The sequence below is a fragment of the Pristiophorus japonicus genome, chromosome 7 (assembly GCF_044704955.1).
Source record: "Pristiophorus japonicus isolate sPriJap1 chromosome 7, sPriJap1.hap1, whole genome shotgun sequence".
Classification (NCBI taxonomy): Eukaryota; Metazoa; Chordata; class Chondrichthyes; family Pristiophoridae; genus Pristiophorus; species Pristiophorus japonicus.
The window spans coordinates 235611127-235635810 of record NC_091983.1 but is presented as its reverse complement, the minus strand read 5'-3'; the positions used below and the strand labels follow the sequence as shown (position 1 = coordinate 235635810).

Below are 24684 nucleotides of genomic sequence, written 5' to 3'. Positions count from 1 at the left end.
TTCTAACCACTCTCTGGGTAAAGAAGTTTCTCCTTTCCTACGGGATTTATTTGTGACAATTTTCGATTGATGATTTCCTAGTTTTGCGCCCTTCCCACAATTGGAACCATCTTCTCTAATCATAGTGTGTGTGTGGGGAGTCTGAATGGACTCCTGGTCTCAGGGTTCCAGATTTACCTGTGTGTGTGTGTGTGTCTGTGTGTGTGGGGAGTCTGAATGGACTCCTGGTCTCAGGGTTCCAGATTTACCTGTGTGTGTGTGTGTGTCTGTGTGTGTGGGGAGTCTGAATGGACTCCTGGTCTCAGGGTTCCAGATTTACCTGTGTGTGTGTGTGTGTCTGTGTGTGTGGGGAGTCTGAATGGACTCCTGGTCTCAGGGCTCCAGATTTACCTGTGTGTGTATGTGTGGGGAGTCTGAATGAACTCCTGGTCTCAGGGTCCCAGATTTACCTGTGTGTGTGTGTGTGGGGGAGTCTGAATGGACTCCTGGTCTCAGAATACCAGATCTAACAATGAGTATTGGAGTCTGAATGAACTCCTGGGCCCTGAAATTTGGCACCTTAGCGCCGGCAGTTAAGGCCGGTTTGGGTTAGGGGGAAAAAATGGCGTCTGCCTCGCTTCCACCCACTTCCGGCACGGCCCACACTGGTCGCCATCTTGGTGCGAGCGATAACACGGGCGGGACGAGCGTGTGCAGGCTGTGTGCAGAGTCGGCAGATCGTGACGTCAGTCAGCGTGCAATGCTGATTTGATGCATGACCTGCCATTTTGGACATCGCCGTCCCAAACAACGGTTCTCCGAAACACACACAGCTGGACATGTGATCAGCTACACGAGGGACCCCACCAGCGCTATTTAAAGGGAGACATTCAACTTGCATTTGTATAGCGCCTTTCACGACCACCGGACTTCTCAAAGCGCTTTACAGCCAATGAAGTACTTTTGAAGTGTAGTCACTGTGGTCAGTTGATTATTTCTCTTGTACTGGCTCTTGCAGTGTTCATATCAATACTGGCTTGTTGGAAGACATTTATAACATTGTTAAAGTATGCAGGGAGTGCTGCTGGACATGGGAAGGCATTGGTTGGAACTGGAAGGCCTCTGAATACACCACTTGCTGCCAGTCAAGGGGGCTCTACCTGTAGTCCCCCTCACACTGCAGCATAACATGGAGATGGAGCAGTGGCAGCAAAGACAAGCTGCCCACAATGGGAGGTGGAGGAGGGGGAGAAGGGCTGTCAGCAGAGGCCTTACCCACCGAGTGTCTTCAGGGAGCACTTCTCATTCCTACACCTAAACCAGGAGCAGTGTGTTGGGAGGCTCCGTGTCACCAAGGATGTAGTCACAGATTTCTGCCACCTCCAACATCCAGACCTGCAGCCTGAGATCGGGGCGACGACATTGCTGCCAGTGGCCCTCAAGGTGACTTGGCCCTGAATTTTTCCCCAACTGATTCTTCTGGGCTGGAACAGATGTCAGCGCTAACATCTCACAGTTTGCTATCCATCGCTACATCTACTAGGTCACAGAGGCTCTGAACTCCAGTAGAAGGGACTTCACTGTCTTCTCACATAGAAACATAGAAACATAGAAAATAGGTGCAGGAGTAGGTCATTCGGCCCTTCGAGCCTGCACCACTATTCAATAAGATCATGGCTGATCATGCAACTTCAGTTCCCCATTCCTGCTTTCTCTCCATACCCCTTCATCCCTTTAGCCGTAACAGCCACATCTAACTCCCTTTTGAATATATCGAACGAACTGGACACAACAACTTCCTGTGGTAAAGAATTCCACAGGTTCACAACTCTCTGAGTGAAGAAGTTTCTCCTTATCTCGGTCCTAAATGGCTCATCTCTTATCCTTAGACTGTGACCCCTGGTTCTGGACTTCCCCAACATCGGGAACATTCTTCCTGCATCTAACCTGTCCAATCCCATCAGAATTTTACATGTTTCGATGAGATCTCTCTCATTCTTCTACATTCCAGTGAATATAAGCCTAGTCGATCCAGTCTATCTTTATAGGTCAGTCCTGCCATCCCGGGAATCAGTCTGGTGAACCTTTGCTGCACTCCCTCAATAGCAAGAATGTCCTTCCTCAGATTAGGGGACCAAAACTGCACACATTACTCAAGGTGTGGTCTCACCAAGGCCCTGTACAATTGCAGTAAGATCTCCCTGCTCCTATACTAAAATCACCTCGTTATGAAGGTCAGCATGCCATTTGCCTTCTTTACTGCCTGCTGTACCTGTATTGCCTACTTTCAATGACTGATGTATCATGACACCCAGGTCTCGTTGCACCGCCCCTTTTATTAATCTGTCACCATTCCGATAATAATCTGCCTTCCTGTTTTTGCAACCAAAGTGGATAACCTCACACTTATCTACATTATACTGCATCTGCCATGCATTTGCCCATTCACCTAACCTGTCCAAGTCCCCCTGCAGGCTCCGAGCATCCTCCTCGCACCTCACACTGCCACCCAGCTCAGTGTCATCTGCAAACTTGGAGATATTACATTCAATTCCTTTGTCTAAATCATGAATGTATATTGTAAATAGCTGGAGTCCCAGCACTGAATCCTGTGACACCCCAGTAGACACTGCCTGCCATTCTGAAAAGGACCCGTTTATTCCCACTCTTTGCTTCCTGTCTGCCAGCTAGTTCTCTATCCACGTCAATACATTGACCCCAATATCAAGTGCCTTAATTTTGCACACTAATCTCTTGTGTGGCACCTTGTCAAAATCTTTTTGAAAGTCCAAATACACCACATCAACTGGTTCTCCCTTATCCACTCCACTAGTTACATCTTAAAAAAATTCTAGAAGCTTTGTCAAGCATGATTTCCCTTTTATGAATCCATGCTGACTTGGACCGATCCTGTCACTGCTTTCCAAATGCGCTGCTATTACATCTTTAATAATTGATTCCAACATTTTTCCCACTACCGATGTCAGGCTAACCAGTCTATAATTCCGTGTTTTCTCTCCCTCCTTTTTTAAAAAATGGGGTTACATTAGCTACCCTCCAGGCCATAGGAACTGAACCAGAGTCTATAGACTGATGGAAAATGACTACCAATGCATCCACTATTTCTAGGGCCACTTCCTTAAATATTCTGGGATGCAGACTATCAGGCCCTGGGGATTTATCAGCCTTCAGTCCCTTCAATTTCCCGAACACCATTTCCTGACTAATAAGGATTTCACTCAGTTCCCCATTCTGGCTAGACCCTCGGTTCCCCAGTATTTTTGGGAGGTTATTCATGTGTTCCTTAGTGAAGACAGAAGAAAAGTATTTGTTCAATTGGTCTGCCATTTCCTTGTTTCCCATTATGAATCACCCTGATTCTGACTGCAAGGGACCTAAATTAGTCTTCACTAATCTTTTTCTCTTCACATATATATAGAAGCTTTTGTAGTCAGTATTTATATTCCCTGCAAGCTTACTCTCATACTCTATTTTCCCTCTCCTAATTAAGCCCTTAATCCTCCTCTGCTGAATTCTAAATTTCTCCCTGTCCTCAGGTTTGCTGCTTATTCTGGCCAATTTATGTGCCTCTTCCTTGGATTTAACACTTTCCCTAATTTCCCTTGTTAACCACGATTGAGCCACCTTCCCTTTTTTTATTCTTATGCCACACAGGGATGTACAATTGTTGTAGTTCAGCCATGTGATATTTAAATGTCTGCCATTGCCTATCCACCGTCAACCCTCTAAGTATCATTCTCCAGTCTATCCTAGTCAATTCACATCTCATACCGTCGAAGTTTCCTTTCTTTAAGTTCAGGACCCTAGTCTCTGAATTAACTATGTCACTCTCCATCTTAATGAAGAATTCTATCATGTTATGGTCACTCTTCCCATGGGACCCCACATGACCAGATTGCTAATTAATTCTCTCTCGTTACACAAGACCCAGTCTAGGATGGCCTGCTCTCTAGTTGGTTCCTCGACATATTGGTCTATAAAACCATCCCTTATACACTCCAGGAAATCCTCCTCCATAGTACTGCTACCAGTTTGGTTAGCCCAATCAATATGCAGAATAAAGTCAGCCATGATAACTGCTGCACCCTTATTGCACGCGTCCCTAATTTCCTTTTGATTCCATCCCCAAACTCCCTACTACTGTTTGGTGGTCTGTACACAACTCCCACTAATGTTTTCTGCCCTTTGGTGTTTCGCAGCTCTACCACGTGGATTTGTGCATGAGGCATGTCAATGCTGAGCTGTCACATAACTGCAAAGGCTACCACTCTCTTAATGTACAGTTGGTGTGCGACCACGCCAAACACATCGAGATGGTGAATGCCCGCTATCCTGGCAGCACTCATGATGTCTTCATCCAGTGCCAGTCCGCTGTACCAGGAATCTTCCAGCCACCATGTCAAACCCGAGGATGGCTGCTAGGCAACAAGCGCTATCCGCTCTACCCCCGGCTGATGAATCCCTTCCTCAATCCCACTACTCGTGGCCAGCAATCATATAATGACAGCCATGCTGCCACGAGGAACTTAATCGAGCAGACCTTTGGGGAGCTCAAGCAATGGTTCTGCTTTCTTGACTGCTCCAGTACTCATCGGAGCGGGTGTCCCAACTTGTGGTGGTCTGCTGCATCCTCCAAAACTTGGCCATCATGAGGGCACAGCCCTTTCCACCACGGGTTCTGTGACAACCTCAGGAGGAAGAGGAAGAGAAAAAGGGAAATGGGAGGAGTCAGCCTGCAAATCTCTCTTCTGGCTGGGCTGACCGTGAGCACATAATCAAATTCCAGTTCCCTGGATTGAAACCCCAGATCCCCGTTGATCAACACTTCCCCACCTTACCATCCCTCTGTCACGGAACATCACAGCGTCCTCTTGGGCAAAATGCCAAAATGAAAATCACCACAAAAAAATTCCTGACATATTTTATGATTAATTCTAATATTACATTAAATGTCAACTAATGACCCTTGTGCATTCCCTTATTTTCTGTATTTTGTCCTTTGCCTGTCCTAGTGCTCCTACACAGTGCTGCCCCAGTGGCTGCAGCATGGCTGCTGGAAGGATGCTGACTTTCCATGGGGGACACGGCAGATTGCCTTGGAGGATGGCACTAACAGTTAGTGCCTCGGCACTTTTCCCCATGCAGATCGTGACATCAATGAGTGTGCAACGCTCGCTGAGCGCCCGATCTGCAAACTTCAGTAGCACCCCCCGCCTTACCGCCTCGCACCGACAGCGACAGCGAGCGGAGGCGTAAACCAGTCAGCTGGTGGCTGGCGGGGCGCTACTTAAAGGGATGTGCTTCCGTTCTAAAGGTCAGTTATGCGGCAAGTGAGCGCGTGATGTATCTGCAGACAGATAAATGCTGCTTAGTCCCCAGAGTGTTGTGGGCCATCAAAGGACTTTGAACTTCATCCGACAGCATATCGCCATTCTGTTGGCATTGGACAGGTTAGATGCAGGAAGAATGTTCCCGATGTTGGCGAAGTCCAGAACCAGGGGTCACAGTCTAAGGATAAGGGGTAAGTCATTTAGAACCAAGATGAGGAGAAACTTCTTCATTCAGAGAATTGTGAACCTGTGGAAATCTCGACCACAGAAAGTTGTTGAGGCCAGTTCATAGATATATTCAAAAGGGAGTTAGATGTGGCACTTACGGCTGAAAGGATCAAGGGGTATGGAGAGAAAGCAGGAATGAAGTCGCATGATCAGCCATGATCATATTGAATGGTGGTGTAGGCTCGAAGGGCCGAATGGCCTATTCCTGCATCTATTTTCTATGTTTCTATGTTTCTATCTTTTTGCATTCCCTGATTCATTGAGGGCTGGTGTGCAGACTCCAGTCGCCCTCTCTTCTAATGGCTGGAAGGTGCCTTCACCAATGCCAATTACACCACACCTCATTTTCGTTATCGCTTGAAGCCTAACGCCACTCACCTACGCAATTAGCGCCTGATTTAGCGCTCCCCTGCATTCTTTCAGTGCAGAGACTCAATTTCGCGGGCGTGGAGGTTGATTAGCGCCTGGCGCTAAACTTACAACTTTTCTAAAGTTGACGCTCCAGCCGGGCGTTAATGAATTTCTAGCTCCCTGTCTCACAATCCCAGATGTACCGGTACGCACTTTGGCCCCCGAATGGGGTCTCCCTTCCTTGGATATCGTGGGCTGACTTACGTGATGGCGGTGAATGCAGTGTGACTTCCGTACAGGAATGAACTGTTGACCAACTGCAGGATGAAGGTCAGATACTGGACCTTCAGCACGGGGATAGCGGCACTGATAGAGAACAGGATGCTTTGCGTGACTGTGATAGTGAGCGAGAGCACCGCTGACTTCATGTCAGCCAGTCTCTGTGAGACGGTGGAATCTGAGGGGGGACGAGAAAGAGGAGAAAATAAAACACTTAATCTGGGCTCAGCACATCCCCGAATCCCCCTCATACCCCAACCATCCCAGAGAGAGGGAGGGGCTCCCCCATATCACCCACTGTACCCCAACTGTCCCAGAGAGAGGGGCTCCCCCATATCACCCGTTGTACCCCAACTCTCCCAGAGAGAGGGGCTGCCCCAAATCCCCTGTATCCAAATTATCCCAGAGAGAGAGGCTCCCCCCAAATACCCCGTACCCCAACTGTCCCAGATAGAGCGACTCCCCAATATCATCCACTGTACGTTAACTGTCCCAGAGAGAGGGGCTCCCCCAAATCCCCAGTACCCAAACTGTCCCAGAGAGAGAGAAGCCCCCACAAATCCCCTGTACCCTAACAGTCCCAGAGAGAGAGAGACTCCTCCAAATCCCCGTACCCAAATTGTCCCAGACAGAGGCTCCTCCCAAATTCCCCATACCCCAACTGTCCCAGAGAGAGAGGCTCCCCGCAAATCCCCCGTACCCCAACTGTCACAGAGAGAGAGAGGCTCCTCCAAATCCGCCATACCCCAACTGTCCCAGAGAGAGAGGCTCCCCGCAAATCCCCCGTACCCCAACTGTCACAGAGAGAGAGAGGCTCCTCCAAATCCCCCATACCCCAACTGTCCCAGAGAGAGGCTCCCCCCAAATCCCCCGTACCCCAACTGTCCCAGAGATAGAGACAGGCTCCCCAAAATCCCCCATATCCCAACTGTCCCAGCGAGAGAGGGGCTCCCCCAAATCCCCCATATCCCAACCATCCGAGAGATAGTTCGGCAGAAGGATGGGAACCTGAGAACAAATTCAATAGCGAAGGATGTAAAGCTGAAATTTGAAAGCAAGAATGCAGAAAGCGAATCTGTAAGACAGAGGAAACAAAGTAGCAATCAAGCAGGTCTTTCCATGTCAACTGGTCTAAACTTTAATGCAAGGCGTATAGCGAATAGGGCAGATAAGCTGAGAGCACAGGTAGACACTTGTGAGTATGACATTATAGCCATTACAGAGACATGGCTGAAGGAGGGGCAGGTTTGGCAGCTCAATATTCCTGGTTACAGGATTTTTAGAGAAGTCAGAAAGGGGGGTAAAATGGGGGTGGGGTCACAGTATTGATTAAAGAAACTATTCCAGCTGTGAGGAGGGATGATGTGTTTGAGGGATCATCAAATGAGGCCATATGGGTTGAACTGAAAAATATAAACGGGGCAATCACACTCGGCATGTATTTTAGACTACCAAACAGTGGGAGGGAGATAGAGGAGCAAATATGTCGGCAAATTTCTGTAAAGTCTAAAAACCATAGGGCAGAAATAATAGGATATTTCAACTATCCAAATATTGATTGGGACAAATATAGTGTGATGTGTATAGAGGGTGTGGAATTACTAAAATGCATTCAAAAGAACTTTTTTAGTCAGTATGTAACAAGCCCAACACGGGAGGGGGGCGGTTCTGGATTTAGTTTTGGGGAATGAAGCTGGGCAGGTGGAAGGAGTATTAATGGGAGAGCACTTAGGTGCCAGTAGCCATATTTCAGTCAGATTCAAGGTAGTTATGGATAATGACAAGGATAGACCAGGAATAAAAGTCCACAATTGAGGAAAAGCTAACTTTGCTAAGTTGATAGGTGAATTGGCCACAGTGGCCTGGAAACAGCTACTTGAAGGTAAATCTGTGTCGGAACAGTGGGAGGCATTCAAGGAGGAGATCCGGAAAGCTCAGGCCAAACATGTGCCATTAAAGAAAAAGGGTGCGTGTAACAATTCTAGAACCCTCAGGATGTCTAGGGACTTACAGGGGAGGATAAGGAAAAAAATGGAAGCTTAAATACTATAGAATCTCAGGAGGAATGTAGAAAGTTCAGAGGTAAATTGAAAAATGATATTAGGAATTCTAAGAGAGAGCATGAAAAATTCTTGGCAAGTAAAATCAAGGAAAAGCCAAAGATGCTCTATAAATATATTGAACAAGAGGATAACTAAAGAAAGGGTCAGGCCTATTCGAGACAATGGGCCCAAATTTCCCCAGCTGCCTAGAGCGGCGTAGTTAGCCATGGTACGCCGACTTTGTGGGACAAAAAACGCGGCGAAAATTTACCTTTTAATTTGGCCGCTCCTTCATCGTTCTGGTCCAGTGGCGTGGCGCTGCAGAGCCTGCGGCAGGGGCGGGGGGTGGGGGCGGAGCTTCTACCGTGCATGCTCAGCGCAGCCGGCATGGGGGCGGGGCTTGGGCCAGCATCTCTTCACGTGCCAACAGGGGGACGCATGTCCGTTTCAGCGTGCGCGCATGCGCAATGGAGCAGGAAGCTGGGCAATCGGCCAATTAAAGGGACAGCGTCCTCAGTGCCTCAGCATCATTGGCAATGGACCATATATAAAGGTAAGGTGTGAATAGTGATTTTTGGGTGGCTGAGGGAGTAGAAAAGACTGTTGCATAGGTGGAAGAAAGGTGAGAACTGTGATTTTTCAAGTGTAAGTCCAATACACCAATGACGTAAGAGTGTGCAACAAGAACAAAGAATTTCCTCCATGAGGAAGTGGAGAAACTAGTCACTGTCATTGTCACTGACAAATGGCTGGAGCTGGATATCAGTAAGAGTGGTCTCACAAAAGTTCCACCCAAAGAAATGAGAAGACGATGGAACCTAGTTGCAGAAGAATACTCCGCAGGAGTGAATACCGCAAGATCTGAAAGCCAGTGCAAAAAGAAATGGCAGGACGTTGGTCAAGTAGTGAGTGTAAGTAATATCTTCACCTTTAAATGTAATTGCAATTGTAAACGTGACCATCTGTATAAGTCCCACCATCAGAAGTGCACCATGTGTGAAATGTTGTATTTTCATCTTTGCAGAAGAAATTGGCCCACAACAAAAGGGAAAGACTTAAAACAGGAGGAGGACCGTCAAATCTGCACCAACTATCACCCCTAGAACAAAGGGTAGCTGCCCTGCTGAGTCGCACCTGCAGAAAAAGTATCAGCTGTGCATAAGCTGGACCCACACGCGAGGGTGAGGGTGAGTCATTAAAATCATTGTCACCCTTCAAATCAACCTGCTGACTGGCCTGATACGCATAAGACTATTCATGCCACCCATCCTGCCCCATCCTGTGTTGCTCAGCATTTGACTGTTCTGTTGTATTTTGCAGAAGAAGAAGACAATCCTGAACATCCTGAAGATCCACCTGAAGATCCAGATGTGTGCTCTCCAGACCAAGGCAAGTGAGGGGAGGAGCGGTCCATGGAAATATGTTCACGGGAGAATGCTGATCGTGATATGGATCAGTCCATAGTACAGGGCAGCACACTGCCAGAAACCTCCATGAGCTCCACGGCGACATTCCATGGTTTCACACCTTCCGAGGTTGCGGGTCCCAGTGGCGGTGGTGAAATGCATGTTGGAACACCCAGTGCTCCACCGTCCCAGCCTGTGCCTCACACTGGAGGGGTGTCACTAGGCAGACCCATGGCGAGGGGAAGGAGAAGCCGACCAGTCTCTCCTGAGATCTAGCCTTCATCAGAAGTTAATCAGGTTATGTCATTGGGTAAGTAGACCAATGTTCTTACAAGATCACTCGTGGCGACCGTCAGTGGGGTGTGTGATGAGGTAGCGACACTGTCAGGAGAAATATCAGCACTGAGACGGAAACTGAGGGCAGGCATTTTGGAGGGTGTGCAAACGATGGCAGATGTCATGAGGGAACTAGCTGCTACAATAAGGGCACAAAGGCCAGATACTCAAATGCCACTCCCATTTCAATTCACGCACCAGCCACCGGTGAGACACAAGTCGGGCCCCCAATCCCCCCACCACCATCACCGACCCTATGAGGAAGTGCACTTTCCCCGAGATGTGGGTGAGGGATGGGTGCAGCCTTTCTTTGCTGTTGTTGCTATTGTTGCTGTTGTTGTTGAAGTGCATTGTAAACTTTCCAATAAAATATATTTTGCATTAAGACTGAATCATGTTCCATTATCACCACACAACATTTAGGAACAACTGTAAAAGAAAAACAAACCCTCACCCCTACAGTCATGTGTGCCTGCCGCCCCTCGCCCCAGCTGAAGGGCTAGCCGAAGCGTTCTGCAGTCAGCAAGGCAGGACTGCTCTATTTTCAGTAACTGATTTGTCTTTCCTTTATTTTTGATGATGTTGTGAAGAGGTTGTGCTGAAGATATCGTGATGTTGTGCTGATGCTGTGAAGGTATTTAGTGCTTTAGAATCCTCTAACTCACCTGCCCCCACCCCCCGCACCCCCTCACCCCCATCTCGAGCTACCTGTGCTGATTTCTTATATGTACGTAAGGTTTTCTGTGCCTACAAAAGTGGCCACATACACTGGCCTAAGTTAGTTTGGAGTAACTCTTAGCTGGCCAAATTTGCTTCTATGGCCAAAAGAGGTGGAAGTGGCTGGTAATGCCTCCTTTTGGAGAAAAAAAACTAAACTAATAAAAAACCTAACTAACTGACTTACACTGGAGCAGGTTAAATGGGGAAATTTGCGATTTTTAAGTTACTCCAAAAAAAGCTACTTGCACCAAAAAAAGCGGGGCATCTCCTGGGGAAATTTGAGCCCCATGAAGGTAATCTGTGTGTGGAGGTGAAAGATGTTGGTATGGTTCTTAATAAATACTTTGTGTCTGTTTTCACAAAGGAAAGGGGCAATGCCGATACTGCTATCGAGGAGGAGTGTGAAATTCTGGCTCAATTAAACATCGTGAGAGAGAAGGTATGGAGGGGTTTAGCAGCTTTGAAAGTGGATAATTCCCCAGGCCCGGATGAAATGCATCCCAGGCTGTTGAGCGAAGCAAAAGAGGAAATAGCAGAGTCCTTGACCATCATTTTCCAGTCCTCTTTGGATTCAGGCATGGTGCCGGAGGACTGCTAATATGGTACCCTTGTTTAAGAAGGGAGAAAGGGATAGGCCGGATAATTACAGGCCTGTTAGCCTAACCTCAGTGGTGGGAAAATTATTGGAAAGAATCCTGAAGGACAGATTAAATCTACATTTAGAAAGGCAAGGATTACTCAGGGACAGTCAACATGGATTTGTTAAGGGAAGATCGTGTTTAACTAATCTGTTTGAATTTTTTGAGGAGGTAACCAGGAGGGTCGATGAGGGTAGTGCATACGACATAGTGTATAAGGATTTAGTAAAGCTTTTGATAAGGTTCCACACGGCAGACTGGTCACAAAGGTAAAATCACATGGGATCCAGGGCAAAGTGGCAAGTTGGATCCAAAATTGGCTTAAAGGTCGGAAGCAAATGGTTGATGGATCTTTTTGTGATTGGAAGGATGTTTCCAGTGGAGTTCCGCAGGGCTCAGTACTGGGTCCCTTGCTTTTTGTGGTACACATTAATGATCTAGATTTGAATATACGATTAAGAAGTTTGCAGATGACACTAAAATTGGCTGTGTGGTTGATACTAAAGAGGAAAGTCATGGCCTGCAGGAGGATATCAATCTATTGGTCGGATGAGCAGAATAGTGGAAAATGGAATTTAATTTAGAAAAGTGTGAGATAATGCACTTGGGGAGGGCTAATAATGAAAGGGCATACACATTAATCGGAAGGCCATTTAGAAATGTAAATTAACATAGGGACTTAGAGTGCTTGTCCACAGATCCCTGAAAGTAGCAGGCCAAAGGTAATCTGTGTGTGGAGGTGAAAGATGTTGGTATGGTTCTTAATAAATACTTTGTGTATGTTTTCACAAAGGAAAGGGGCAATGCCGATACTGCTAAAAAGGCACACAGAATGCTTGTCTTTCGCTGCCGAGGCATAGAATACAAGAGCAGGGAGGTTATGCTTAAATTGTATAATACCCTGGTTAGGCCACAGCTGGAGTACTGTGTGCAGTTCTGGTCGCCGTATTATAGAAAGGACCTGATTGTAACAGGAGATGGTGCAGAAGAGATTTACAAGGATGCTGCGTGAAATGGAGAAACTTAGCTATGAGGACAGATTGGATAGGTTGGGTTTTTTCTCATTGGAACAGAGGAGGCTGAGAGAAGACCTCATTGAGGTGTATGACACTTTGAGGGGCCTAGATATAGTGGATAGCAAGGGCCTCTTTCCCTTGGTGGAAGTGTCAATTACAAGGAGCATAGGTTTAAGGTGGTTGGTGAAAGGTTGAGAGGGGATTTGAGGGGAAGCTTCTTCACGGAGTGGATTGTGGAGGTCTGGAACTCACTGCCTGGAAAGATTGTAGAGGCAGAAACCCTCACCACATTAAAAAGATGCTTGGATGGGCACTTGAGGTGGAGGTTATGGATCTAGAGCTGGTAAGTGGGATTAGACTGGATAACCTCTGTTGGCTGGCGCAGATACGATGGTAAGTACTTCAGGGAATTGAATACAGCCAGAATGATCTCCTGAACTAGTTTCGATCACGTGGATGGGTCGGAGAGGAATTTTCCGAGATTTTCTTTCCCCAATTGGCCTGGGTTTTTATTCTGTTTTTTTACCTCTCCCAGGAGATCGCATGCCTCCAGGTGGGGTGGAGTTAAAAATGTTATGATGCATGGAATATTGCAGTTTTGTGGGGCGGGCTGGTTGGGCCGGATGCTATTTACCTTTCGCCATTGATTATTGTTCATAGGTTTATATGTAACCTTCAGGGCTGCTGACCGAGGGCCGTGTGGCTCTTTGTCGGCCGGCACGGACACGGTGAGCCGAAATGGCTTCCTACTGCGCTGCAAATTACTATGTTTCTATGTTTCTACATCATTGAATGATGAGATTAATAATGAATTAAGTACATTTAAAATTAAAAAAGAGGCTATATTTGTGATATATTCAGAGAGCACAGCACACACAGCTCCTAACATGGAGGCAGCTCTCTCGGAAGCTGCCTAGTTCTGTTTAATGATTAACTATGCACTTGCAGTACACAATACATCCACATCCACAGTGTGGAGCTACAAACATTACAAGCTCACAGACATTACACTTCTCCCTCCTTAATGAAGAAGCCATCACAACAACCATCATACATAACTTTCATGTTTATACATAACACAGGATATAAACTTATTTTTTTTCCATATTTACAAATTTAACTTCACCACTTGTTTTCTGTTTCGAAAAGGATACCTTCACTTTCAAACAAAACATTCCAAACATGGTGTCGAATCTAAACTCATTCGAGGCTCATCCGGAGGAACATTTTCCCCCACGGAATGTCCTTGATTTTCATTTGAACTCACTCTAACTTCAGGCTCTTTGTTTTCCCGACTCGGACTCAGATTTTCATTCTGATTCTCTCCTGGATTTGTTTCCAGTACATTGACTTTAGGATTTGCTACTGGTGTATCAAAACTGTCTGATGAGTCATAAATAATTGAATCATTCCCACCTTCAACTCCTTCCCTGTCTGTAGGTAAATATGATCAATATGAACAAACCTAACCTGTCCATTATCAAACATCTTCATCAAATATGTGCGAGTACCACATATCTTCACCACTCTTCCTGGTAACCACTTTAACCATTTATGATGATGGTTCTTCACTCTCCTCTTCTGCCTTAATTTCAAAATTCTCTCTTTTACTCTACCTTTATCATGATTCTCTTTCTGTCTTAATTGTGTCTCTTCTACGGACTGTGCCAAATTTGGCTTTAACAACGAGAATCTGGTTCGTGGCTGTCATTTGAGAAACAACTCTGCTGGTGTCCTACCAGTAGTTGTATGAGGAGTGTTTCGATATGTAATCAAACCATTAGCCAATTTATGATCCAATGACAACTGTTGTTTCCTTGGATTAGGATCTAACATTTGTTTTATGAGGGCACGTGTTATAATTTGTACATTGCGCGCTGTTGCACCATTCAAAGCAGAATGGTATGGTGGAACCTTGGTATGTTTCACACCATTTTTGTTCGTGAATTGTGCAAATTCTTCTGAACGAAATTGTGGTCCATTATCCGAAACAATTTCTTCAGGGAGGCCAAATGCAGAAAATAATTTTCGCAAAATGTCCAAGGTTTTACTTGTTGTTATTTTCCACATTGGAAACACCTCAACCCACTTCGAATAGCTATAATTCACAATGAACAATTGTCCTTCTAACTCAGCAAAATCAATATGTAGCGTTTGCCACACCCTGGGAGGCTATTTCCATGGCTGTAATGGTACTGGTGGTGGTTGCTTGCTTACCGATTGACATGTTGTACACTGCCTCACGATGTACTCTATATCTTTTTCAAGACCTGGCCACCATAAATAACTGCGTGCAAAAATCTTGGTCAAGCACATTCCGAGGTGCTGGTCATGGAGGTCTCCTCATAATTTGGAACTGAATTTATTTGGTATAACCACTCTTGCACCCCACATGATACAATCTTTATCGACTGATAATTCATTCCTACGAATGAAGAATGGATGTGTATCTTTGGCTGTTATCTGGTTTGGCCATCCATTTGCAATATACTCATACACCTTTGACATCACTGGGTCACGTTTGGTTGCTCTACCAATCTCTTCAGCTGTGACTGGCAGTTCATCAATGTATGAAAAATAAAAAACTTCTTCCCTATCGGGTGTAACTTGTGATGGGGAAGACAATCTAGACATTGCATCATCATTACTGTGATCAGCTGATCGTCTGTATTCAATATCATATGTATATGCTGACAAAGTCAAAGCCCATCTCTGCATTCGGGCTGCAGCTAAGGTTGGAACTGGGGACTTTGGATGGAGGATTGCTGTTAGGGGATTATGGTCCTTAACGATGGTAAGCTTACGACCATTCAAGTATTTGTGAAACTTCTTGACCCCAAAAATTAATGCCAAAGCTTCACTTTCAATTTGCGCATAATTACTCTCATTGGCACTGAGAGTGCGTGAAGCAAAAGCAATTGGTCTCTCCTCCCCACTACTTAATACATGAGAGATTATTGCCCCAAATCCATACGGAGAGGCATCACATGCTAGCTTAATCTCCTCAGATATGTCATAGTGAACTAACATGGTGCTCTCTACCAATTTGCTTTTACACTTCTTGAATGCTGTATTGCATTCTTTTGGCCACTTCCAATGGGCCTGTTTTTTCAAAAGTTCATTCAGTGGATGTAATAATGTAGCCAAATTTGGTATGAACTTCCCATAATAGTTCCAAAGACACAAGAATGAACGAAGTTCAGTGACATTCCTGGGAGTGGGTTCATTTCTAATTGCATCCAATTTTTCCATGGTTGGATGTAAACCATCTTTGTCTACTCTGTACCCTAAGTACTCCACTGAGTTTTTAAATAACTCACACTTACGAGCAGACACTCGTACTTTGTGCTTCTCTAGCCGTTTGAGGACTTCATTCAATATGTTATTATGAATTTGCCTATTTGGTGCTGAAATTAGTATGTCATCCAAATAACATACTACCCCTTCAATACCTTGCAAAATCTGGTTCATCACACCTTGGAATATGGCAGGGGCGGAAGACACTCCAAACGGTAGCCTATTAAATTGATATAGGCCTAGATGAGTATTGATAGTCAAACATGACTTGGACTCCTCATCTAGTTCAAGCTGGAAGCAGGCATTCGTAAGATCCAGTTTTGAGAAGATCTGACCACCTGTCAGTGTTGTGAACAAATCTTTTATATTCGGCAATGTATTGGGGACATTACCCTCTAGAACCTGGTTTACGGTTTCTTTATAATCACCACACAATCTTACCTTGCCATCGGACTTAGGTACAACAACAATGGGTGTAGCCGAATTACATCGATCTATCTTACAAATAATGTTCTCAGTCTCTACTTTTTTGATTTCTTGCTCAACTTTCTCCTTGAGTGCTTATGGTATGGAACGTGGCTTGTAGTAAACCGATCTAGCGTCCTTCTGTACCCTGACACCCGCCTTGAAACTTTGGATCGGACTGCTCATTTTGCAGAACACCTTCAGATACTGCTTGATAACCTCTTCCGTTGATGAAAATCTCGCTTCCACACAGAAAATCTTACTCCAATCCAGCTTCAGTGAGCTCAACCAATTTCTTCCTCGTAAGGCAGACTTGTCTCCTTTCACTACTATTAGAGGCAAGTTCTGAAATTGATCTTTATATTTCACCGGTATGGTGATACGACCTACCACAGGAATTTTCTCTCCCGAGTAGCCTTACAGCTCTATCTTGGATTTCTTCAGTTGGAAATCATGCAATTTGTCGTAGTACAGTGACCCCGGTACAACACTCACGGATGCACCCGTGTCAATTTCCATTGGTATCTTGAATCCCGCAACAGCTATGTGGATTTTGATGCTTTCCGAATCGCTGTCCGTTAACCTCGTGCTTCTGATGACGTGTAACTCTAACATCTCCTCGTCCTATTGCTGTTCTTCCATGCTATGTAGTCTCTTTGGATTTCTACTCATAGCTTTGAACGCTGGACTCATAGCTTTAAAAGCTGGTTTACCCTTCAGTCGGCGTGCCTTCGCAAGATGCCCAGTCTTCCTGCAGAAGAAACACTCTGCCTTCATGTATGGGCAATTTTGAGCAATGTGTTATCCCAAGCACCTATCGCATGACTTCGACGCTCTGGTAGAATTTCCAGTTTCTGAGACATTCGGCCATGCCCGTCTTTTACTTTGAACCTGCAGGTGATTTACCTCGGTTGACTGACAACCGTAATCATTATTTAATTCTCAGGAATATTGTTCGGCCATGCTCTCAAAAGTCAAGTCATCTGTTGTCAATAACTTCCTTCTGATCGCATCATTTTTCACCCCACAAACAAAACGATCCCATAATGCTCGGTTTTGAAAGTGTCCAAAATTACAGTGCATTGATAGCTTTTTTAATGCTATGATGTAATCACCAATACTTTCATCAGCCTTTTGACTCCGAATCCCAAAACGATAGCTTTCAGCAATTTCTAACGGTTTGGGGTTATAGTGCTGCTCCAGCTTCGTTAAAATCTCTTTAAGCATTGTGTCTTTTGGCTCGTTAAGCACAAGCAGATTTACAAGGGTTTCGTATAATGCCAGACCTGCCTTGGATAAGAAGATCGCACTCTTACGTTCCAACACAGCCTGGTTCTGGACTGCATTGTCTGGAACTTCGATTATGTTATTTGCAGTGAAATACATTTCTAGCTGATCCACGTATGCTTTAAAATGTTTCCGGTCGTGTCTATACTCACACAAATGTCCCAATACACCTGCCATTTTAATCTTTAGCTGTTCACACCATGTGCTGTAGTTTACCTCGGATTTTGTAGCTTTTTTCCAAAGACAGAAACTTCCAAAGTCTCTCTGTCGGCTGGCTGAATCCTTCACCAACAAAAATTAAGCTTTAAATCATCCGAAAAATCCCATCTCAGTTGCCAAATGTGATATATTCACAGAGCACAACACACACAGCTCCTAACATGGAGGCAGCTCTCTCGGAAGACCCCGGAAACTGCCTCGTTCTGCTTAATGATTAACTATGCACTTGCAGTACACAATACGTCCACATCCACAGTGTGGAGCTACAAACATTACAAGCTTACAGACATTACAATATTAAAAAATAAAAAGTAAAAAAACATACCCAAGACAGTTTTAAAGCTAATCGCCATTTTACAATTAAAAAAAACTAAAGAATCTTTAACTCACCTTTCTTTGCAGAGTACTCACCGACCGGGCTGAAAAAGCAGCTTTCTGTGGGCAGTTCCCTCAGCGATCTGGATGGGCTTCCATTGAGGCCAAACTTAGGCCCGGGCACTTCGCTCGGCGGTGCACACAGGTTTTGATCCCAGCGGTCATGTCGCGATCTGGGCGGTCCCATTCAAAAGGTAAGTGGCAAACTTTCGCCGGGCGCTTTCTCTCATAAAAAACGCCCAAAAAATACGGCGAAAGTCTCCCCCTTAAAGTTTCTATAGAGAGGCTCCCCAAATCTCCCGTACCCCAACTGTCCCAGAGATAGAGACTCCCCCAAATCCCCGTACCCCAACCATCCCAGAGGTAGAGAGGCTCCCCCCAAATCCCCCATACCCCAACTTTCCCAGAGATAGAGACTCCCCCAAATCCCCCGTGCCCCAACCATCCTAGAGATAGAGAGGCTCCCCCCAAATCCCCCATACCCCAACCATCCCAGAGAGAGAGAGAGGCTCCCCCAAATCCCCCATACCCCAACTGTCCCAGAGAGAGAGGCTGCCCCCAAATCCCCATACCCCAACTGTCCCAGAGAGAGGCTCCCCCCAAATCCCTCTACCCCAACTGTCCCAGAGAGAGAGGCTCCTCCAAATCCCCCATACCCCAACTGCCCCAGAGAGTGGCTCCCCCAAATCCCCCATACCCCAACTTTCCCAGAGGTAGAGAGGCTCCCCCCAAATCGCCCGTACCCCAACTGTCCCAGAGATAGAGAGGCTCCCCCAAATCGCCCGTACCCCAACTGTCCCAGAGATAGAGAGGCACCCCCAAATCCCCCGTACCCCAACTGTTCCAGTAATAGAGAGGCTCCCCCAAATCGCCCGTACCCAAACTGTCCCAGAGAGTGAGAGACTCCCCCAAATCCCCCATACCCCAACTGTCCCAAAAACAGAGTCACAGGAGCCCTTCATCTCCAATTGTCTGGGGCTGAATTTGATCCCTGGCCCCAGAGATCAGAGGTTTGTGTACCTGGGACAGGTGTGTGTTCACAGCTGGATTACCTGAGACTGGGATCGACTGTGTGTTCACAGCTGGATTACCTGAGACTGGGATCGACTGTGTGTTCACAGCTGGATTTCCTGAGACTGGGATCGACTGTGTGTTCACAGCTGGATTACCTGAGACTGGGATCGACTGTGTGTTCACAGCTGGATTACCTGAGACTGGGATCGACTGTGTGTTCACAGCTGGATTACCTGAGACTGGGATCGACTGTGTGTTCACAGCTGGATTACCTGAGACTGGGATCGACTGTGTGTTCACAGCTGGATTACCTGAGACTGGGATCGACTGTGTGTTCACAGCTGGATTACCTGAGACTGTGATCGACTGTGTGTTCACAGTTGGATTACCTGAGACTGGGATCGACTGTGTGTTCACAGCTGAGACATTATCAGAAGGTTGGGCTCTGCCTTTGTGCCGGTCCATGATTAGCCCATTCCAGGGGGCGCAGAGAATACCACACAATAGTGTGAAGGCAAACGCGTTTGTAAACCTGCTGACTGAAGAGAGAGAGAGAGAGAGGGACAGAGAGAGAGAGACATAGAGAAAAGATAGAGATAGAGAGAGAGAGGCACATGGAAAAAGAGAGAAAGAGAAAGAGACAGAGAGAGAGAGAAATACAGAGAACAGAATCAGAAAGAGAGAGATAGTGTGACAGAGACAAGGACAGAGAGTGAAACATAGAGACAGAGAAAGAGAGAGAGATAGGCAGAGAGTGGCAGAGACAGAAAAAGATATAGAGAGAGACAGAGTTACAGATACCAAGGCAGAGAGAGAAACATAGAGAGAACAGAGACAGAACGAGACAGAGAGAGTAACAGAGACAAGGACAGAGAGAGAGGCAGAGAGAGACAGAGAGAGATACAGAGGGAGACAGAGACAGACAGAGAGACACAGAGAGACAGAGACAAAGATGGAAACCAGAGACAGACAAAGACATAGAGAGAGACAGAGAGAGAGAGAGAGAGGCAGGGAGTCAGTGAGAGAGAGGCAGGGAGAGAGTGAGAGAGAGGTAAAGAGGGAGAAACAGACAGAGGCAGATAGTTAGAATCAAACAACATTTTGCTGCTTTTTTGCTCAATATTTTGTGATTTTTTTTCCTGAGGTGTCGTTTGGGATGAGTCCCACACATGAGGGAGTGGGATTTAGAATGGTGAAGCCAAATCCTGCTCTCCCACAGATAGACACACAACTTGGGATGTGAGTTTTAGTGTTGATTGGGATACAAGTCTCGGTGCAGATTGGGATACAAGGTGCGGATTGGGATTCGAGTCTCAATGCGGAGTGGACTACGAGGTGTGGATTGGGATACAAGTCACGGTATGCATTGGGATTCAAGTCTCAGTGTGCATTGGGATTCGAGTCTCGATGCGGATAGGGATACGAGGTGTGGATTGGGATACGAGGTGCGGATTGGAATACAAGGTGTGGATTGGGATATGACATGCGGATTGGGATACGAGAGGAAAATCGACAGACAAGGAGACACCCAATGACATCACAGAGGTTGGAGCCCACGTGATGACATCAAAGAGGTTGGCGCCCACGCGATGACATCACAGAGGTTGGCGCCCACACGATGACATCACAGGGGTTGGTGCCCATGCGATGACATCACAGGGGTTGGCGCCCATGTGATGACATCACAGGGGTTTTTGCCCACGCGATGACAGTTGGCGCCCACGTGATGACATCATGGGTTGGAGCCCACGCGATGACATCACAGAGGTTGGCGCCCATGCAATGACATCACAGGGGTTGTGTAGGCCTCTCCTGCTCTGTGTGTGTGGGGCTCAGTACCACACAGGGTGTGAGATTAGCTAACTGAGCACAGGTCGGGGATGGAGCCTGGGCCTTTACTGCTCTGTGCCTTAGAGAGGGAGATAGAGAGAGGGAGAGAGAGAGACAGACAGGTGACCCTGCTCCTCACACCCCATCTGCTCCCTGGACACCTCACCTCACTGAGATGTGATCGGGCTGGGAGTGAACAAAGGCTCATTCACCAACTTCTCTCCCCTTTCCCTCTCTCTCTCCCGACTCGTTCTCCCCACCTCTCCCCCAATCTCCACTCCCCCATTCTCTCTTCCCCCATTTAACTCTCCCTCCGCTCTCCCTCTTCCCCTCCCTCGCCACTCACCCTCTGTCTCTCCCTCATCCCTTTCTCTCTCTCCCCTCTCCTTTCCCTCTCCCTTCCTCTCTCTCCCCCTCTCTTTGCTTTCTCATCCATCTCCTCTCTCCCTTCTTCTCTCTCCCTCCCTTCCATCTCCCTCTCGACCTCCAGATTTCTCTCCTCCTCCATCTCTCTCTCTCTCTCTCTGCCCTCCCTCCATCTCTCCTCTCTCTCCCCTACCTCTCTCTCCCCTCTCTCTCTCTCCCATTCCCTTACTCCCTCTCTCTGTCCCTCCCCCTCTCCCCTCTCTCCCTCCTCTCCCACTCTCCACCCTCCCTGTCTCCACCTCTCTCTCTCTCTCTCCCACTCTGTCCCTCCCTCACTCTTCCCCTTCTCTCTCTCTCTCTCTCTTCCTCTGTCTCCCCTCTCTTTCTATCCTCCACTCCCCTCTCTCCCTGTGTCTCCCCGCACTCTCCCCCATGACTATCCCCCTCACCCCTCCCCCTCTCTCCCTGTATCACTCTTCACCTTGTTCCCCTTCTTTACTCTCCCCCCCCCTCACTCCCCCTCACTCTCTCTCTCCCCCTCTCTCTCTCCTCCTTTCTCTCCCCTCTTTCCCCCTCACCATCTCTCTCCCTCTCCCCTTCTACCCCTCTCCCCTCCCTATAATCAGCGAGTGACCTCTGCCCCTTACCTTGTCTGGAGTCACCGCTGGCGAGCAGGCTGAGCATGGGGTTCAGGGTGCCGATGAACAGGTTGAGTCGGAGCTGCATGATGGAGAGCCAAAGCATGTGAGTGAGGAAGAGCTTGGAGAAGATGCAGCTCCTGAAGGAGGGAATCTCCTCCTCATTCCCTTCTGCCTCCGAGTTTGTAGTGGGAGGGGAGGAGAAACAAAGAGTTAAATGGAGCAAGAATTAGCCAAGGAAAAATGTATCGCAGTCTTCAGACATTTCACAGAACAATTTCGACCAGGGCGGCCGACTGGAAATCCTCGCCCTTTCCCACCCTAACTTATAGCACAGAAGGAGGCCAATCGGCCCATCCTACCTGTGCTGGCACTTTGAAAGATTCCATTCAATTAGTTCCACTTCCCCTCTGCTCTGTCCCCATAGCCCTGCAAATGGAGTTCCCCTTCAAGTATTTATCTCATTCCCCTTTTGAACGTTATTATTGAATCTGCTTCCACCGTCCTTTCACGCAACGCATTCCGGATCACAACGACTCACAGTGTAAAAATAAATTATCCTCATCTTCCCTCTGGTTCTTTTGCCGATTATCATTAACCTGTGCCCTCTGGTTACCCATCTCCTGCCTGTGGAAACAGTTTCTCTCTATTTACTCAATCAAAACCCTTCAGGACTTTGAATATCTCCATCAAATCTCCCCTTAACCTTCTCTGCTGTAAGGAGAACAACCCCAGCTTTTCCAGTCTCCACATAACTGAAGTCCCTCATCCCGGGAACCCTTCTGGTAAATCTCCCCTTAACCTTCTCTCAGGCCTTGACATCCTTCCTAAAGTGTGGGGCCCAGAATTGGCCACAATACTCCAGCTGAGCCCTAACCAAGGTTTAGCAATAACTTCCTTGCTTTTGAACTCTCTGGCCTAGAAATTCCTCTCGGGCTGAAATGGACCTGAATTCCAGGGTCTGCGTGTAACGGGGGGCCGGTCCGATACCGCCATTGTGCACCACCAGCAGAGATGGATTTCTCGGCCTATGCCTCCACAAATAAAACAAAGGAGCCTACATGGAAAAGAGGGGAAGAGAGAAGGGGAAATGGAGAGACAAGGGGAAAGGGAAAAATGGAAAGGGAAGGGTAGGAAAAGGGAAGGGGAAGGGGAAAGGGTGATCGGGGAAAAGGAAAGAGGGAAGGGGAGAATGGGAAGGGGTGAGGGGAAAAGGAAAGGGTGCAATCAAAAGGGGGAAGGGAGAAATGCGGAAGGGGAAAAGGGAGTGGGAAAGGGGGAAAGAAAGAGCGGAAGGGGAAAGGGAGAGGAAAGGAGAGGGTAAAGTGGGAAGGTGTAAGGGAGAAGGGTGAAGAGGGGAGAGGAATGGGGGAGAGAGGAGTGGGTGAGGGAGGAGCTGGAGTGGGGGAGAGGGGGACAGGAAAGTTGAAAGGGAGAGTGAGAAGAGAGGGGGAGAGAGGGGGATGGAGGGGATTGGGAGAGGGAAGAGAGAATGTGACAGGGAGGGGAGATGGAGAGAGAAGGGGAATGGGGAAGGTGAGGAGGAGGGGTAGAGGGATAGGGAAGGTGGGCGCGGAGGGGGAAGATGTTCTCACCTCTTGGTCCAAGCAACCGGGGATTCACACCATCAATTATCTCCATCTCTTCGTGACTCTCGCTCCTGTCTCCCTCTGTCACTTTCCTTCTCTCCCCCGTGTCTCCTTCTGTCTCTTCCCTTCTCTCTCCCCTGTCTCCCTCTGTCTCTTCCCTTCTCTCCCCGCTATCTCCCTCTGTCACTTTCCTTCTCTCCCCCGTGTCTCCTTCTGTCTCTTCCCTTCTCTCCCCCCTGTCTCCTTCTGTCTCTTCCCTTCTCTCTCCCCTGTCTCCCTCTGTCTCTTCCCTTCTCTCCCCGCTATCTCCCTCTGTCTCTTCCCTTCTCTCCCCCCTGTCTCCTTCTGTCTCTTCCCTTCTCTCTCCCCTGTCTCCCTCTGTCTCTTCCCTTCTCTCCCCGCTATCTCCCTCTGTCTCTTCCCTTCTCTCCCCCCTGTCTCCTTCTGTCTCTTCCCTTCTCTCCCCCCTGTCTCCTTCTGTCTCTTCCCTTCTCTCTCCCCTGTCTCCTTCTGTCTCTTCCCTTCTCTCTCCCCTGTCTCCTTCTGTCTCTTCCCTTCTCTCCCCCCTGTCTCCTTCTGTCTCTTCCCTTCTCTCTCCCCTGTCTCCTTCTGTCTCTTCCCTTCTCTCTCCCCTGTCTCCTTCTGTCTCTTCCCTTCTCTCCCCCCTGTCTCCTTCTGTCTCTTCCCTTCTCTCCCCCCTGACTCCTTCTGTCTCTTCCCTTGTCTCGCTCCTATCTCCATCCATCCCTCCGTAAGGCTTCCTCTGGCTCTCAGTCCCTTCCACGCAGGAGAAGGTTTTCAATTCAAACTTCGCACAAATCATCCTGTCCGAACAAAGCAAGAAATTCCTCGTTAAATACAGCGTCTAATTCTTTCAATTAACACCCACCCCGGGGTATCTGTTATTCTAAATATAAACCATCTGAACCCATTGATTAGATTCCAGCCTGTAACACTCTGGAGTATCTGTTGTGCGATATATAAACACCCGCAAACCCCGCAATTAGATTCCAGCCTTTAACTTACTCTTGGTTTTATTTATAAACTGTTCAAACCCCTCGATTAGATTCCAGCTTGTAATTCACTCCCAGAATTTCTGTTATTCTATATATAAATGATCATCGATTAGATTCTAGCCTGTTAAACTCCGGGGTATCTGTTATGCTCTATATAAACAACCCCAAATTCCTCAATTAGATTCCAGTTTGTAATTCACACCCTCACCACCACCATTGATGCTCTCGTCCCTGTTGAAACA

The 24684-nt window shown here is 47.2% G+C and overlaps 1 protein-coding gene across 1 annotated transcript in view; it reads right to left on the bottom strand.

Annotated features, from left to right (window-relative positions):
- Positions 1-24684, bottom strand: part of LOC139266700 (equilibrative nucleobase transporter 1-like) — an 83659-nt gene that overhangs the window by 2117 nt on the left and 56858 nt on the right. Inside the window, exons 7-10 of the mRNA XM_070884289.1 lie at positions 24033-24250; positions 21847-22053; positions 19393-19542; positions 6174-6366 (exon numbers count right to left, since the gene is read on the bottom strand). Coding sequence (XP_070740390.1) covers positions 6174-6366; positions 19393-19542; positions 21847-22053; positions 24033-24250 — 768 coding nt within the window. The remainder of the gene's footprint in view (positions 1-6173; positions 6367-19392; positions 19543-21846; positions 22054-24032; positions 24251-24684) is intronic.